Source organism: Misgurnus anguillicaudatus, chromosome 20 (assembly GCF_027580225.2).
Source record: "Misgurnus anguillicaudatus chromosome 20, ASM2758022v2, whole genome shotgun sequence".
NCBI classification, from domain to species: domain Eukaryota; kingdom Metazoa; phylum Chordata; class Actinopteri; order Cypriniformes; family Cobitidae; genus Misgurnus; species Misgurnus anguillicaudatus.
This window is the reverse complement of record NC_073356.2, coordinates 22471427-22489032: the sequence shown is the minus strand read 5'-3', so window position 1 is coordinate 22489032 and position 17606 is coordinate 22471427. Positions and strand designations below refer to the sequence as shown.

At 39.0% G+C, this 17606-nt stretch overlaps 1 protein-coding gene across 3 annotated transcripts; it reads right to left on the bottom strand.

Annotated features, from left to right (window-relative positions):
* Nucleotides 1–1623: 1623 nt before the first annotated feature.
* On the bottom strand, nt 1624–17304 carry pdcd6ip (programmed cell death 6 interacting protein). Of its 3 annotated transcripts, none has more exons than XM_055219823.2 (18): nt 16991–17304; nt 14702–14750; nt 14005–14074; nt 13548–13675; nt 13291–13444; nt 13107–13207; nt 10209–10340; nt 9895–10117; nt 9670–9793; nt 8306–8483; nt 6283–6394; nt 6025–6194; nt 4362–4610; nt 4146–4280; nt 3965–4059; nt 3795–3882; nt 3475–3680; nt 1624–2382 (listed from the first exon to the last, which is right to left on the bottom strand). In XM_055219823.2, the coding sequence occupies exons 1-18, from the start codon at nt 17194–17196 to the stop codon at nt 2208–2210; spliced, it is 2595 nt and encodes an 864-aa protein (XP_055075798.2). In that variant the 5' UTR covers nt 17197–17304; the 3' UTR covers nt 1624–2207. The 3 variants fall into 3 exon arrangements, with proteins under 3 accessions (XP_055075798.2, XP_055075796.2, XP_055075797.2); XM_055219821.2 differs by having other exon boundaries at nt 3762–3882; nt 16991–17303; XM_055219822.2 differs by having other exon boundaries at nt 3762–3882; nt 10209–10325; nt 16991–17302.
* Between the last annotated feature and the right edge of the window lie 302 nt (nt 17305–17606).

Genomic DNA, 17606 nt, shown 5'->3' with positions numbered 1-17606 from the left:
CCCATATTGATAGGATAGCATCTTGCAGTTGATGGAGATTTGTGGGATGCACATCCAGGGCACGAAGCTCCCGTTCCACCACATCCCAAAGATGCTCTATTGGGTTGAGATCTGGTGACTGTGGGGGCCATTTTAGTACAGTGAACTCATTGTCATGTTCAAGAAACCAATTTGAATGATTCAAGCATTGTGACATGCTGCACTATCCTGCTGGAAGTAGCCATCAGAGGATGGGTACATGGTGGTCATAAAGGGATGTACATGGTCAGAAACAATGCTCAGGTAGGCCATGGCATTTAAACGATGCCCAATTTGCACTAAGGGTCCTAAAGTCTGCCAAGAAAACATCCCCCACACCATTACACCACCACCAGCAGCCTGCACAGTGATAACAAGGCATGATGGATCCATGTTCTCATTCTGTTTACGCCAAATACTATCATCTGAATGTCTCAACAGAAATCGAGACTCATCAGACTAGGCAACAATTTTCCAGTCTTCAACTGTCTAATGTTGGTGAGCTTGTGCAAATTGTAGCCTTTTCCCCCCTATTTGTAGTGGAGATGAGTGGTACCCGGTGGGGTCTTCTGCTGCTGTAACCCATCCGCCTCAAGGTTGTGCGTGTTGTGGCTTCACAAATGCTTTGCTGCATACCTCAGTTGTAACGAGTGGTTATTTTAGTCAAAGTTGCTCTTCTATCACCTTGAATCAGTCGGCCCATTCTCCTCTGACCTCTAGCATCAACAAGGCATTTTCGCCCACAGGACTGCTGCATACTGGATGTGTGAAAATCCCAGTAACTAAGATTGTGAAATACTCAAGACTAGCCCGTCTGGCACCAACAACCATGCCACGCTCAAAATTGCTTAAATCACCTTTCTTTCCCATTCTGACTTTCAGTTTGGAGTTCATGAGATTGTCTTGACCAGGACCACACCCCTAAATACATTAAAGCAACTGCCATGTGATTGGTTGATTAGATAATTGCATTAATCAGAAATTGAACAGCTGTTGCTAATTATCCTTTAGGTGAGTGTCTTATATATAAAATATAGATTTTTTGTAACCATAATTTAATGCACACACACTTTTTATAGCAATTATCAATGCATGTAGGTTTTGAATAAAAAAATTAGGGTACCCAATGCATAGACATGTTTTACGTATTAACAAATTAAATATACATTTGCAAAAATGCATTGACACAAAGTACACTGCAGTATATGTAAATGAAGTATATGTAAATGAAGTGTTATCAGCGAAAAGAAAACATCCTTACATAATCAAAGCACTTTAATACTTCAATAAATACATTCTCCCATCCACACACCAAAAACCCCATCCTCTTCCATCGGTATCCATGGAGACAGTCGGTTCGACACTGCTCTTCCAGGACAAAAATAGCACTGGAATAATTATACCACAGACACACTTGAATTCACGTGTGGAGACACTCAGAATTATGCAGACATGCTCTTAGACTCCGGCCTATTAATCTGAACTCAGCTGTTGGATTTGGCACTGGATGAATGCAGTAACCACATTAAGAGTCATTGAAAATGACCAAAAATTCTGAAAGTATGGTTGTGTACACCCATGCACGGTAGGGAATAAAGAGATGACTTTTAATATCAGACAGGTTTTAATCACATGAAAACAAAAGAAACACAAACATGAACGTTTTAGTGACAAATCCATTCTCGTCTGTTTTACCGTTCCCTTCCTAAAAGATGATTGTAGACTAAACATAAGGAGGTATAACGATACAATAAGGGTCACTATAAGACATAACCTCAGTTTTTCTCCCAGCAATTAAATGATCATCATCAAGGTAAGAAATCAATTACAGCTCCTGCAATAGATTATATGTCAGTACTCATTACAAAAATAAGATATAAGCAGTGGCAGGCAAGCAGCCAGCAGCTTTACTTTGGGCTAGAGAGAGAGAGAAAGAGAGAAAAAGAGAGAGAAAGATAGAAAAAGAGATCAAATCTTCAATCTACGAGCACACCTGCTCTGTGAACCCTGGCTTTTAAACACCCATTAGAGAGGAAGTGGGCCAACATTCTAAGCTCCGCCCAAAAAAGCCATATGTTAAATACAGAGCGAGTTTGAATGCAGGGGTGTTAATTTGTAAGTGCAATAGTAGGAGTGCTAGTTTAGAGGAATGAGTGTGACTTAGAGTTGCTGTCGGGGGTAATCGTGCTTTACTGTTGGGGGTAATAGGGCTGTTGCTGTGGTGGTTGTTGTGGATAGGGGTAGGGCTGCTGTGCTGGAGGTGCTCCGGGATATTGAGCCTGCCCCTGGGCTTGATAGGGCATGTAGGGCATATTAAACTGCCCATATGCATAGGGGTTGTAGGTCATTGGCATCTGGTAATACCTAGGAGAGGAAGAGCAGTTTAATGCCTTGATTATCTTTAATATGTGAAGAAAGTTGCATTGTCTCTTACAAAAAATACACAAATTGCTACACAAAATGATTTTGAGTTCTAAACCAATTCTGTTACAAGGCTAACACCACAATATACTTTAAACGATTTGTCAATTTTCTTAAAAAAAAAAAATCCAGATAATTTACTCGCCACCATGTCATCCAAAATGTTGATGTCTGTCTTTGTTCAGTCGAGAAGAAATTATGTTTTATGAGGAAAACATTCCAGGATTTTTCTAATTTTAATGGACCCCAACACTTAATGCAGTTTAAAATTGCAGTTTCAAAGGACTCTAAACAATCCCAAAAGAGGCATAAGGGTCTTATCTAGCGAAACGATTGTCATTTTTGGCAAGAAAAATAAAAAATATGCACTTTTAGACCACAATTCTCGTCTTCCTCCGGTCCTGTGACATGCCAGCGCGACCTCACGTAATTGCGTAATGCCGTGGAAAGGTCACGTGTTACATATAAGAACCCATTTTGAACAATAAACTGACACAAAGACATTAATTAGTATCATTCGACATACAACAACATCGGGACGGTCCTCTTTCTCCACACTTGTAAACACTGGGGCGTAGTTTCGATACGTCATCCGTGACCTCTTGATGTGATTACGCATTACGTGAGGTCACGTTGGCGCGTCACAGGACCAGAATTTAGACGAGAGGTTGTGGTATAAAAGTGCATATTTTTAATTTTTCTTGCCAATAATGACAATCGTTTCGCTAGATAAGACCCTTATGCCTCGTTTGAGATCGTTTAGAGTCCTTTGAAATTGCAATTTTAAACTGCATTAAAACTAATATGTGTTGGGGTCCATTAAAGTCCATTAAAATGAGAAAAATCCTGGAACGTTTCCTCAAAAAACATAATTTCTTCTCGACTGAACAAAAAAGACATCAACATTTTGGATGACATGTGGTGAGTAAATTATCTGGATTTTTTTAAGAAAATGGAGTAATTCTTAAATAAGCATTAGGATTTAAAAAATACCTTTCTGGTATTAATGGATATTTTGTAAGAGACTGTATTTACCCTGGGTAGCCTTGATAAGTTGGGTAGGGTGGTCCTTGAGCCTGTGAGGGTCCAGTGGGTGGCGCAACAGGTGGAGGATTAGAGCCACCAGGGGCCATTGGAGCACTGACTGGAACTGACGCACTGGCTGCCTGTGGTGTGATGTTAGGAGGTGGTGGCCTGGCTGGGGGCTGGGGCTTAGCCTGAGGCTGCTGCGGCTGTTGAGTCTAGAAAAGAAAAAAGTATTTGGTCAAATTTGTCCTGCATTATATATTAACTCTAATCAAAGAGCCTGTATGTACACTCACAAACACAGTCCTGGGTGCAGGGGTAGGACCTACTGTAGCAGAAGCAGGGGTGTTGGACTGGTAAGATGGGACGTTGAATGATGGAGCACTTGGCTCACGAGCAATGCTTTGCTGTAGCTCCCTGTCAATCACAAAGAGTCGTCAAATAGGAGATCATATGATGCCTGGCCCTCATTGGTTAATATGTGCACTGATATACATACTTGAGCAGTTCATCTCTCTCAGTTTTGCGGGCGAAAACAATGTCGCTACACTTGTTTTGAAACTTCAGCAGGATTTCTGTCAGATCATTGTAGAACTAAAAAAAAATAGAATATGTAAATGGCAGTGTACATTGCGGTGCGAGTCCAGAACTAATATTAAAGTATGTGTTGTTATTATTACCTTAGTGCCCTCTCTTATATTGCAGCTGATCTCTATATAGCTATCATGGGCTGAGGCCAGCTTCTTCAAAACATCTTCTCTGTTATTGGCCTCAGAGTTTGACTGTTTAAGTGTTGAAAACTCCTGATGGGACACCTGAGATAGATGAAAAGAGAGTTTAAACAAATAAGCTTAGCATTAGCATTTGATGTTTATCTACAACAGTACGCAATTCACCTGTATCTGTGACAGGAGCTCCTCTTGTCGGCGTAGATTCTGCTGGACACGCTGTGTATAAGAACCGTAGCGTGTGTCCAGCTCACTGGACGTTAGGACTTCCTCATTAATGGCACCATCTTGAGCCAGAGCGTTTAGGAACTTTGTAGTCATGTCAAAGGTCACTGACTTAATCTCTCCTTCCATAACTTCCCTTTCCTTTTTCACCTCATCCAGCTGTGCCAGCTGAGCTCTTAGCACATTCACAACCTGAAAGACAGAAGAACCTTGGACTGAAGGACAGCATATGTGGGTGCTTCTTAAAATTATAGGAAAGTAATAGTATTTACGCCTGTATTGGGTATAAAGGCTGAAATATGGTCTATTTTTTAGATGTACGCGAGGGTCCACATCATAGACTGTAAAAAAGATGGATGACGTGACTTAGCTTCCTTCCATTGTAATGAATTGAAGCCAAAAATGTCTGCTGTTATGTAAAAATGTCCGTTTGGAGCTAGGGCATGCAGAGAAGGAATCGCCGATGGAGCCAGAGGCAAAGTCGCAGTATCAAACTTCCACCAAACGCCTGCGTGCCCAATTCATTTTATTGGAAGTGTAAATAATTTTTTATTTAGAGCCGATTCCCGTTCGTTTGCATGAAGAGGGCGGGGTTTAAGACTTGTACTGCAGTCAGCCACCAGGGGGCGAACAAAGAGCCAGTGGCTTCACTTTTCAAAATGTATGAGGCACACCCCGTTCGCGTACAGTGCGTGTGGTGCGCGTACTGTCCATGCACCACCGGATATTTGACATGACAACATATCACATGTATATTGTACATGTAGATCGCGCATGTGCAATGCATTACAGTTTGCCGTAGTGCGCATGATTCCAACGTCTGCGTACACGTACGACTCAAATAAACTATGCTTTGCAAGGCTGTGTGTTCTACCGTGTGCGTACATGTAAACGTGTACACATGAAAAACAGACTATACCCTGGGTTTAAGTCATATCTGTACTAAGTGTACTAAGACAGACGGAAAATTAAAAGTTGTGATTTTCAAGGCCGATACGGCTAGGAACTATACTCTCATTCTGGCGTAATAATCAAGGACTTTGCTGCCGTACCGTGGCTGCAGCAGGTGCAATGATATTACGCAGCAGCCGAAAATAGTGCTCTGCTATTGAAAGTTACCAAGGGGACTATTTTCAGGCGCCGAGTAATATCATTGTGCCTCCTGAAGCCATGTTACGGCAGCAATGTCTTTGATTATTATGCCAAAATGAGAGTATAGTTCCTAGACATATCGGCCTAGAAAATCGTAACTTTTAATTTTCGGTCTGTCTTAATACACAATGTAACTACGGAAGAGTCAAGTTTTAAATAGGAAAAATATCCAAACTCTTTGGTTATTTTTAGAGTGATGCTAATGGTCTAATCATATTCAATTGATTGTGCTAAGCTATGCTAAAAGTGCTAGCGCCAGCCAGACCAGGAGATCAGCTGAATGGTAAAACGGTAGAAATCAAATGTTTAACTCTAGAGAGCTGGAAAAAAAAGTGGAGTGTCCCTTTAAGGTTTATTTAAATGTCTAACCTTAGTATGAAAAACAGTAATATAAATCCTTGCCTATCCATGTACTTCATGTTCTGATTCAAATAACAGGCAACATCTCTCTTACCTCACTTCCCTGTAGAGTTTTGGCAGGGTTGGCTGACGGTATGGCAGCACAGAGCTCATTCTCTGGCTTGCAGAGCAAAGCAATCATCTCACAATGTGCATTGTAACGCTCTTTCACCACCTGATCAGCCTGCACCGCCTTGTCCAGTATATTGCGAAAGTTAGTTCCCTCTGCAGATATAAAGAAACAGAGAAAGATTAAACACATCAGGTGTAAAATGATACTGAATTTGAAGTCATCTCACCAGTGTATATGTACCTGCTCTGAGTGGTTTATAAAGGTCTCCTGAGGCAGTTCTGCTCCAGCGCTGGTTGAATTTGGCTCGGAGTTCATTGTCTGTTGTTTCTTCCTCATCTAATATCTTTAAGGACTATATAAAGAACACACAACAATTTTGTTATCATGCAAATCCTGATAATCCATGTTATCAGAGCAAAACTTAAGAATCAATGGAAGTGAGGCAATCTATTACTTTTGTAAGGCATTAACATGATCAATGTCACAGTAGCTTAAATCTGATTAGTGACAAAGAAATATAGTGCAGAATCTTGAATGTATACCTTAAAGTATCCCTCAGTTAAAACTCATCTTTGAGCACCACAATAGAATATAAAGTTTTACCTGTCATAGTACTTGCATGCTTTAAAACTGCTTGAATGTAACGCTACATAGATCTATGAATATGCTAATTAGTCCCCGCCTCTTCTTAATGCGCACAACCGGCGCAACATCATAGAATGTCTCTGAACAGGTTCACGCCCACTTTTGGGGGAATTCCGACTAGACGTTCCATTGGCTTCCATTCAAAACAGCGGAACAAAGCAACCTTCGTACACAGCCGGCAGGCGTAAAGAACCCATGAAATCACTCAGATCAAACATGCTGAGCAATTATCTGTCCACCCTGCCTGCCATAGAGCGCGAAAGATACATTAACACATTTAATTTGGTCAATATAAAAACATGTCTCTTTCATTCTCCCAGCATCAAATTTGTGTAACAACGCTCCCGAGTCCCTATTGGCCAGAGGTGTCTTACCCGGAAATTTACTCGTACCTCATCGAGTCAACAGGGAAGCAAGTGAATGATTTTACTTCGTATTTGAAAGTATTTATTTATGTCTTTATATTTAGAGTAATGAGTGCACTTTTCCGTCGAGTCATACAACTAACTGGCTTAGCGATATTTCCAGCAATCACTGGATGGCGTTTTTACACAAATTTGACGCTGTGAGAATAAAAGAGACATGTTTTTATATTGACCAAATTAAATGTGTTAATGTATCTTTCGGGCTCTATGGCAGGCAGGGTGGACAGATAAATACTCGACATGTTTAATCTGAGTGATTTCATAAGTTATTTACGCCTGCCGGCTGTGTAAAAACGTTGCTTTGTTCCGCTATTATGAATGGAAGCCAATAGAAGGGCTGCTTTTTTATCCCCCAAAAAGGGGCAGTGACGAAATTTACAGTCAAGTTCCCAGATGTGCCGGTAGTCCGTATAGCACAGCTTGGACCATATATATGAATATGCGAATTAGTCCTACTCTTTTGCACCTCCTCGGACCATAGATATATGTGTAAATAGATGCTACATTCGTTTCCTTCGGCAGTTTCAGCAACATAACTGTCAAGTTCAGTTTCACACAATGCATATGTGAACTGTGTGTTTGCAGCACAAATCTTTTAGCGCTGATGTTAACAGGTAACAGCCCTCACCCTGCATGTGTGAGCAATCATTTCAGCACCGAGTCTGTGCGGCATCTATACATAATATCTATGACATAAACTACTTATCCACGCGTTCAACTGTGTTGATATGATTGGTTATACGTTTAAAACGTTGGAAACAAATGGGATTTTAAACCGTGGTAATGAGACGGTCTCCAATTTTATGGAGAAAATACTCAGCAATGGTGTTGATGAATGATGCATTTCCACATAGCTTGTCTGAAACCATATTAAAAACACCACATAGACATAAACAACTATAAAAAGCTGATTTTCCCCACAGTGGGACTTCACCCAAAAATGGGATAGTTTACACAAAAAGGAAAATTCTGTCATCATTTACTCATATTGGTAAGGTTCCCATTGACTGGCATAGAAGTAAATGGGTACGGCCATCTCTGTGCTTACTGCCATTTATCAAAAATATAATCTTTTTTTGTTAAACAAAAGAAACTCACACAGGTTTAAAACAACATTAGAGTGAGCAAATGATGACCAATTTTTATTTTTGGGGCAACTTTTTACATAAAAAAAAACAGAATCCAGAAGTCACCTCATCCAGGATCTCACGGTTCCTTGTAAGAAGCTCAGGTAGATCTCTAATCAGCTGTTCGATGCTCTGTAAACCACCTTGTTGCACTATAGCACGACTCTTCTCCAGGATAGACTGAGGGACTGAGTCTCCTGACAGATCCTCCAGTGCGGCGGGCAGGTTCAGAGACGCCAGCACCCTAACAGATCAGCAACAACCAAACGATTACCATCTTAGCAGCCAATTAAAACCATTACTTTTGTTGCTTTTATACACATACATATGCAAATGGTTGATTCTAGCGAAATTAGACTTGTGAGATGTCATGAAACATTTTGATAAAAAAAGTAAATGATATCAAAATAATAAGCATTCAGTTATAAACATCTGTTCATGTACAATTTTGCACATGATTTCAAATGACATCATACAAAACAATTTTGTTTTTTCCACATTTAAAGGGGAATTTTTCATTACCGCAATGTGTCCATGACTGGATTTGGGTTCTTTGACATGGAAATATTAATAATTAAAAATCAAAAAAAAAAAAAAGCTTCAGTGCATGTTATACTATAAACATACATTATAAATGTGTCCAAGACCAATTTTCTCATCCTCCGCAACAATTTTCAATCATTATTTAAGCCCTCAATAAACTAACATTTTCAACAAAAAAAAATGGCCATAATTGACTGTGACACTCAAGAGCTACCAGAGTAAGCAGTTCTTACTTTTTCTCTCCAGATAAAAGTTAAAATTTTGTTTGTCATAGAACCTAGACAACTTTTTAGTTCTCATTACCGGAACATGAGTTTGTAAATGCATATATTTAATGTAATATCATGTTGCGGTAATGATAATTTTTTATAATGATAATCTAAAAAATGTAAATAATTCTATAGGAAATATTTTTTTAAATCTTCTAAAAATAATAGTTATAGTAAGTTCAGACCTTAATCTTATGTGCAAAAAAATTGTCTTCAAAGGCTTTTTAAAAATTCTGATGCTGGACACCTTCTAAATCTGGATTTCGTGAGAATCACCCAAATGGATTTTCCTATTCCATGCTTTGAAAGAGATAGATCACCAAGAAATCAAAAATGTCATTATTTTAACACCTGTTTCTCAAGTCGTTCCAAAACACATGAGTCACTTTATGCATATATACATCTGTTTTTCACGCAAAGATATCGCTTTGGATGTAAGAGTACTGTTAACGATTCTGCTACACATTTATTTAGAAAAAAACGTGTATTATAAAAAAGAGACACAAAAGAAAGTCTTACATAAATTATTAAAAAAAACAAAATTCCACTTTTGTTTGAACTATTCCTAATCAAGCACATGCAATAGAGCATGTGCCATGCATGCACACAAACACTGACCCATTGCAGAGATTTGTTGCTTCTCTCATGCTGCCAATAAGTCGGTTCACTGTGTCGGACTTCCTAGCATTGGCTGCAGACACTGAGTTCTGCACTGCCATCGGCACCATTTTCTCAAACAAATCTAAACACAAACAATACAGTTGGTAAATAGGATTTTGTACACCCAGTAAATGTGGAGATAATATTAAACTGTTGAAGTTTTGAGAAGGTGTTCATTCTGACCTGAGAACTTCTGGCTGAGTGGCGTCTGAACTGCGGTCGCTTTGACAAGAGAGGCTTTGCCGATGTGCTCCAGGTCTTTGACCTCCGGCACGCGGTCATGGTATATGAAGTCATTGTCTTTCTTTGCAGCCGTAAGCGCACGGCTGATCTTATCTGACAGATCTTTCACGTTAACATATTCATCGTATCGGGAAGCCGCTGTCTTCACCAGCTCTGTGGCATGCTGCAAGACATGCGTGAAAAACCGTCAACATGAAGCTCTAAAATGAAATACTACTACAAATCAACAAACCGTCACACGGAGACAAACGCACCTGCAGTCGTGCGATCTCCTCTCCAAATTTTTTCTTCTGCTTGGCCAAGATCGACTGGTGGAGCTCTGCGTTAGCCTGCATCATACAGTGCTTGGCAGCAAGGACAGGAAGCACTTCCTGGAAATAAAAATACTGACCAGGGAAAGGCAACCACAGCAATCACAAACACCACGGCAAACACGAACCAACATCAAGAGCAACCACAAACGGGCACAGACACACAGCACAAGGCGCAGGAAGAGAAAACAGAACAGCAAATCAGCACGCATCCTCCAACCAAATCCTCACACACAATGTCATGCAGCGTTCATTCACAGATTAGTAGGAGAGGAAACGAAGGCTGGAGTTTTAAAACTATCTTTATGTGTATTAGGGGATGCCTAGCTGTCATATAATTATAATTATTTATACCTGGTATAAGGATGCATCTTGGCTGAACAGGGTGCATAATGTTTTGTGATTTAAACATTGGAATCACATTTGGAGCTAGATGAAAAAAACATGTGACCACATTGCACTTGCGTCCTGTGCTTAAATAGCATGCAATAACGTGATTTTCATAGTATATGTGTGTAGTCACAAAGACCCTTCCCTTTGAAATCCAGTGGTCACAGGAGACATCAGTCAAAATCAATCGTAATACCAGGTATAACTAGGGTTTAAAAATGATCTTCAATCTAATGACACACAAAAACTGACACACCCACAGTGACTGCTGCATGCAGTATATGTGTGGATCTTTGAAAATGTTAAACTGTCTCTTTAGTGACCCCTAGTGGATCACCTTCTTCACTTACAAACTGGTCAATAGTATGCCACAGGAATTACATTTTTTGTAGGCCAACTCGGAAGTAAGCAGGACACTGGTTCTTTTGCCAAAAAGCCCATTCATTTTTCCGAAGACTTAAGGATTATCACATAAAATAAGCACAATAGTTTATGACACTTACACACTTTTGTCCAACAGTATAATGTTCATAGATGAACACAACTTTTATGCATTTTGAAGTCTAAATGGGTTTACTAGAAATAAAAAGCGAACTTTAGGCTACAAGTGTACTACACCACTTCTATCAACATCAATGTCATCACCGACAGCTCTTTTAAAGTTTAATAAACACATGCATTGTTTTTTGAGATTTTCATGCGTGATGAATTTAAAGTCCCCGACAAAGTCTGTAGTCCCATGTAGCAACTTGCTTGCAACCGGCCTTTTAAAGTCACGACCATAGATATGTATAAAGGCTAGATGTCTCGCCCACGCTGCTGGCCAATTGAGTGAAACGTCCGCATCTGGCGGCCATCTTTACCACAGGCAGCTCGCTCACTCATAGCACCGAGCTCCAAAGGTGCAGGTACTTTTAAATGACCAGAACCTACCCAACTTTCGCCGATCTTCAAATGATTTGGTTTGTTATAAATGTCAGAGATGTACCTATGGCACTGCATACTTATACTAAAAATAAATAAAAAATTCATGAAACATGTTAAAGCATCCAGAATAATAGCCACGTTAATAATGTTTGTAAGAAACCAAACCGTTTGAAAATCGGCAGAAAATTGAGCAAGTTATGGCCATTCAAAAGCACCTGCTCCATCAAAACTCAATGCTACAAGCGAGCGAGCTGCCCGTGGCAAGATGGCCGCCAGGTGATGACATTAGAGACTCCGCCGTAACACATCTAGCCTTTATACATATCTATGGTCACGACGGCATAGACAGTTTTATCAGACACATGTGAGCGGTTGTGGTTATGCATCTGGATAGAACTTAACTTCCGGTCTATGTTTGTGTAATGGTCTGGTTGGTGGCTAAACTCTGGAACAAATTTCTCATCGAAAATAACAAATGTTTTGGTTTCCTAAAGACGAGGGGCGACGGCGATCATGGACCACTGCTGCTATGTGAAGGAAGATTTGGCAGCCGATCTGTAGTACACATTGTATACATTATATAGTACACATTTTACACAGTAACGTTAGCTCAGTGTAGTTTTTGATACGCTTTAGCTATGATTTGAACTAAGGTAATCTACTTCTTGTTTATTCTGCTTGTTATCAGAAATGAACTACTCTATAAAGACTCTGTTGTTATTAATTCTTTGTGGAAGTTTATCGGAAGTTACGTTTATTCCACGAAAGATTGTTTATGTTGTTACTGCTGAAACCGTCTATTAGTGGTGTGTTTTATGTCGTAGAATAAAATGTGAAAAAATCTTAGCCTTATGTTAACCCAATATGTTACTTAAAGAGCACCTATTGTCCGATTCACATTTTTAAAATTCCCTTAGTGTGTAAGTGTGTATTAGTACATTAATGATACGCAAAAGGTACATACCGCAAAGTAAATGACGGCGCAAGTTAAATCTCTTTTCTTGGACTACAACAAACACACGGACTGTAGGCAACAGTTTATTTCCTTGGATTAGTGATGAAGACAAGACCGACATTATCATAATTCCTCCTGATTCGGACTTACAGCCTGTAAATTAACTCCTTTTAGCAACTGAATCTTCAAACATGGTAAGGAGCGTCACGTTTCCGGCTGACGTCAGAGGTATTCAGGCCAATCACAACGTACAGATTGGCTGGCCAATCAGGAACACAGAGCTTTTCAAATCCATGCGTTTCAGGAAGAGAGTAAAATCTGGATAATAAAGTGTTTTTTAACCATAAACCACGCGAACAGATTGTATTACACCAAATACACAAAATAACATTGTTTTTTAGCAATGAAATAGGTGCTCTTTAAGTAGTTTAACCAAAAATCCTTTCAAAAAACCCATTGACTTTGCGACGATGGAACCGAAAGTGCTAAAATGCGAACTCGCTTCCGTGTTTGGCCAACAAAAGTACGTCATTCCTGCGGCACTAATGTGTATTAGCATCTGCACATACCTTAGGCAGATTCTCTTTGTATTGACACTGCTTAAAAGCATCACCGTAGTAGTCTGCAGCCTGGTTAGCGAGTTTAGCAACGATTGCATCCTTCATCTTATCTGTGAGACAACACAAAATCATCCACAATTAAAATTTTGTCAGTCGAAATCAAAGCCACATATGCATGAACACACACACACACCTGCAGTGGCTTTGAGAACGAAGACCTCCTGTGCTTGGCTGATCATGATCTGACTGAGTGTGCCCACTGTCTCGGGCGAGATGTCCATCGTGGGTTCCCGATTGAGTGAAGAAAGCACTGTGTCCTTTATATGAGCAAATGCACCACTAGCCAGCTAAAGAGAGAAAGAAACGGCACACACAATGCTTGTAAAAGATGCCTTGCCAAAATGTATTTTCAGTACTGTTGGAGTAAAAGATTTAAGATCAAACTTGAACCTGATAGAACTTAGCAGCAGACTTCAGTCCCTCATCATTGTCCAGATTCTGCTCAGAAGCGATCTGACTGGCCAGCGCTCCCACATTAAACAATACACAAGTCTTCTCATAACCAACACTTGCCAAGGCTAAAAAACACAAACAAACAAAGAGCACAGATCATAATAAGGGCTTAAATGAGTTTGTGTCCTTCAGAATAAAACAGGTAAGACAAGAAGTCTATATCCAAACTTAATAGCCATATATGTAGATATTAAGGAGGTACTAATAGATATTTATGTATGCACTTGTATATACTTTGAGTTACCACATATGGTACGTTTGCCCAACATTTACACAAACACACAATCTAATATTACAGACAACCTAAATCCAAAATGAGGCCATTGCTGCTGGTGTGGTTTTATTTGTACGAATGTGTTGATGTAGTTATAAAACTAATCTTGTATGTGCTCACCAAGCTTGACTGAGCCGCCAAAAAGAGATCCTTTATCAAAGGCATCCTTCCATGTGAATGTCACACAGAGCTGAAACACAAAAATGTATTAAATTACAGAAACTAAAGAATGGGTTGGTGAAAATCTGTGTTAGTAAAGTCAATTTTTTTTTTAAACGCGAAGATACGTGTAGATACTTTAGTAACAGAGATTTTCATCAACCCATTAAACTTATCATAGTAGAAAAAACATGCGCTTCCACAGCCTGATCACAGAAATGTATGTATGCCCCATATACTATATCTTATTCTTTCAGACACCATGTTAAACATATAGTTCAGAAAAAATGATAAAAATCACGATTATAAATTAAACAAAAAAGTACAATATAAAACAACATTTGCTAAAATATTACATATATTGCGGGCTATACATTTACCATTTTTTACCAAACCGATCAGAGGCCCCATTGACTTCCATAGTATTTTTCCTACTTTGAAAATCAATGGGGCCTCTGATTGGTTTGGTTACAAACATTCCTCAAAATATCTTCCTTTGTGTTTATCAAAACACAAAAATATATACAGTTTTGTAACAAGCATGAGAGTGGGTAAATGATGTCAGAATTTAAATTTTTGTGTGAACTATCCTTTTAATTGTCATTGCAAAAAAAAAAGGTTATGGGAAATATAATGTTTGTGAATTTATGAATGTTACCTCTGTAAAAGGAAATTTGGATTCGATTGCACAGAGCTGATCATAATATCTGGGAAAGAAAGAAAGAGAAATAATTAAAAAAGATTTCCGAACTCTTAAAGGACACTGCAGTTATCATTCCAAATTGCAAACTATAATGGCAACAAATATTTTTGGCATGTTGACATTTATCATGTGACTTTCAGTTTGACACAAGAACCCAGTGATAGACGTTACTCAACCTTGTCGTCACTGACCAAGCAAATATCACAGTAATCATTTTTTTCATGGACGGACAGAGGAGCATTTCCACATCATGTATCTTCTGTAGCTTGACTATTCCTGCCTCTCGTGACCATGGCATGAATATAACATGACTGTTGACTCAAGGGGGAATACCACTAAAGGGCGTGCCAGAGGGGCAGTCCGACACACAAACCAAACACTGGTCGAACTAGGGACTACAAAGTAACCCATTCAGGTTACCATTTAGAATGACCATAAAGGAGCAACAACCAAACAAAAGCTTATTTCTATAGCAACACATGGCTCGCTTACTTTCCAGATGGCATAAGTGACTGGACTAAGTAACAGCATTATTGAGTTTCAAAGGCGCATACACTTACAACGGCTACATTAACCACAAATGAATTGAATAACATAACTGTGGTTTAGGGAAAAAGTCTTATTATATCAACTGCATTTACTTTGAAGGACAATGAATACATTTCAGAACTGAGCTTTATTCTTCAATAAAAACTTCTTTCTCTACCTTCTGACAGGTATGTCTTTAAGAATTGTTGAAATATTGTATCTTAAAAATTTATTTTAGTCACTTTGCATAAACAAATATGCAATATATTTAATATAAGCATATATAGTAAATGCATACATGTAGACGTAACCTTACATTTGTTATAGCGGAGACTAATCTATACTGGCAACTCCACTACTTATTTAAACATATCTTAAAAAAACGCTTCAAGATTTAAAGAGCACCTATTTCAATGCTAAAAACCGTTGTTTTGTGTATTTGGTATAATGTTTGCATGGTTTATGGTTAAAAAAAATGTTTTCCACATATTGTACATTTTTGTAGCTCCAGACTTCACTCTCTTCTTGAAATGGACGGATCTGCTCTGTGTCTCTGATTGGCCAGCTATCTGTACGTTGTGATTGGCCTGAATTCCTCTGAAGTCAGCCGGAAACTTGACGCTCCTTACCATGTTTGAAAGATTCGGTTGCTAACAGGAGTGAACTTACAGAAGCGGGAGGAATTATGATAATGTCGGTCTTGTCTATATCACCAATCCCAGGAAGTAAACTGTTGCCAACAATCCGTGTGTTTGTTTTAATCCAAAAAAAGAAATTTACATTGGAGACGATAACTTGTGTCATTGTTTACTTTGGGGTATGTACCTTGTACACACTTACACACCAAAGGAAATTTTAAAAACGTGAATCGGATGTAAAAAACATGAATCGGACAATAGGTGCTCTTTAAAGGGACATAAAGTACTCATGACCTTATGCACTCAAGCATAAACTCATATTTTGTTTAACAAATTACCTGAGCATTTCCTCAACCAGTTTAATACCACATGATTAGCCGCTAGTATACAGTATACAGTAACAAAGCATGTAGCTTATAAGTATGTTAATAAATGAAACACGTGGTTCCAAATAGCTTTCGAAAAACGTCACTCAAACCTGATGCATTCACTCCCTTTCAAAAAAATTACGTAATGGTGGCTCGTGAAGAAGACTGACTAAAATGTTTAAAAGTATATTATTAAAAAATATAAAATAATATAGACAGCATTGCAAACATATTTTTTGTATTTAAGTTTGTAACTGTACACTACATTCAATTATGCATTGTTGATACACAATAAATGTTTAACACGGTCATGGATTGGAGAACACACCTGAAACCAGGAAGTCGAATGACGTATAATCTAAATTCTGTTTATGGCGATCTAATTGTATGCACAACATATACACACAATATTAAACAATAATACTACAATAATAATACTGTCGCTAATCCTATAAGACAATCATTTCGGGTTAACAAAACATAGGAAATGGGGTAACGTGGACATATTTTCCACTCCCAGTTCCCAGTTTATGATGATGCTGTAGGCTAATTTAACGTCACGTCGAAACTCTCTCAGCTACTTCTGACATACAGATGTCAAGTCAATTATACATTAAATACCACGACACAGCTTATCATACGACTTTCGGTCGCAAAAATAAAGCACAGAAACTTCGTAAGCAAGTTGTCTCATGAGTTATGACGCTCACCGTAGCAAGATTTCCAGCGAGCTCTCGTGTTTGTCCAGCGGCCTCCCAACAGCACTTTTACGGAGCTTATTGAGCTCCTCAACGGCACGAAGATACTCTGCCTGCTCCTCGCCGGGAGGATACGAGGACGTTACAAATTTCGACAGCGGTTTCACCAAGTCGACATCTGAGGACTTTTTTAACGGCACAGAAATAAACGTCGCCATTTGGGCCCGCAGGAACACCACAGAACTAGTGGAGAATGAGAACACTGCAGACGGACAAAAACAAAGGCTGTGCACTTCCTGGATCTCCTTCGTGCGTCATCGCATCACATGTACTGTCAGTGACACATGCGCTCTCAAGAGCCTCAACGGGCGTAAACGTATATTTATGAAATATGTACACATTTATTTCATGAGATGAGTTTTTAGATAGACATATGAACGTTATTTGAGACTGTTTAAATTTTTTTAGAGGTTATTACTACCGTAAAAACCATACTTCCATATTTAAATGTACAATCTAATTTAGATTTTACAGCTTTGTGTGACGTCAAATTCCACGAGATTTTAAGGTGCTAAAAATCCAAATAGACCGCTGGTTTAATTTTCCTGCGTTTCATGTGGCGCCGCGG

What these genes read in the sequence shown, in the direction of transcription:
- pdcd6ip (XM_055219821.2), bottom strand. Translation starts at nt 17,196, where the DNA reads ATGGCGACGTTTATTTCTGTGCCGTTAAAAAAGTCCTCAGATGTCGAC. An exon ending in CTGCTGCTAAGTTCTATCAG is followed by an intron (nt 13,445 to 13,547) that starts GTTCAAGTTTGA and finishes TTCTCTCTTTAG; the next exon opens with CTGGCTAGTGGTGCATTTGC. An exon ending in AGGAGATCGCACGACTGCAG is followed by an intron (nt 10,118 to 10,208) that starts GTGCGTTTGTCT and finishes CATGTCTTGCAG; the next exon opens with CATGCCACAGAGCTGGTGAA.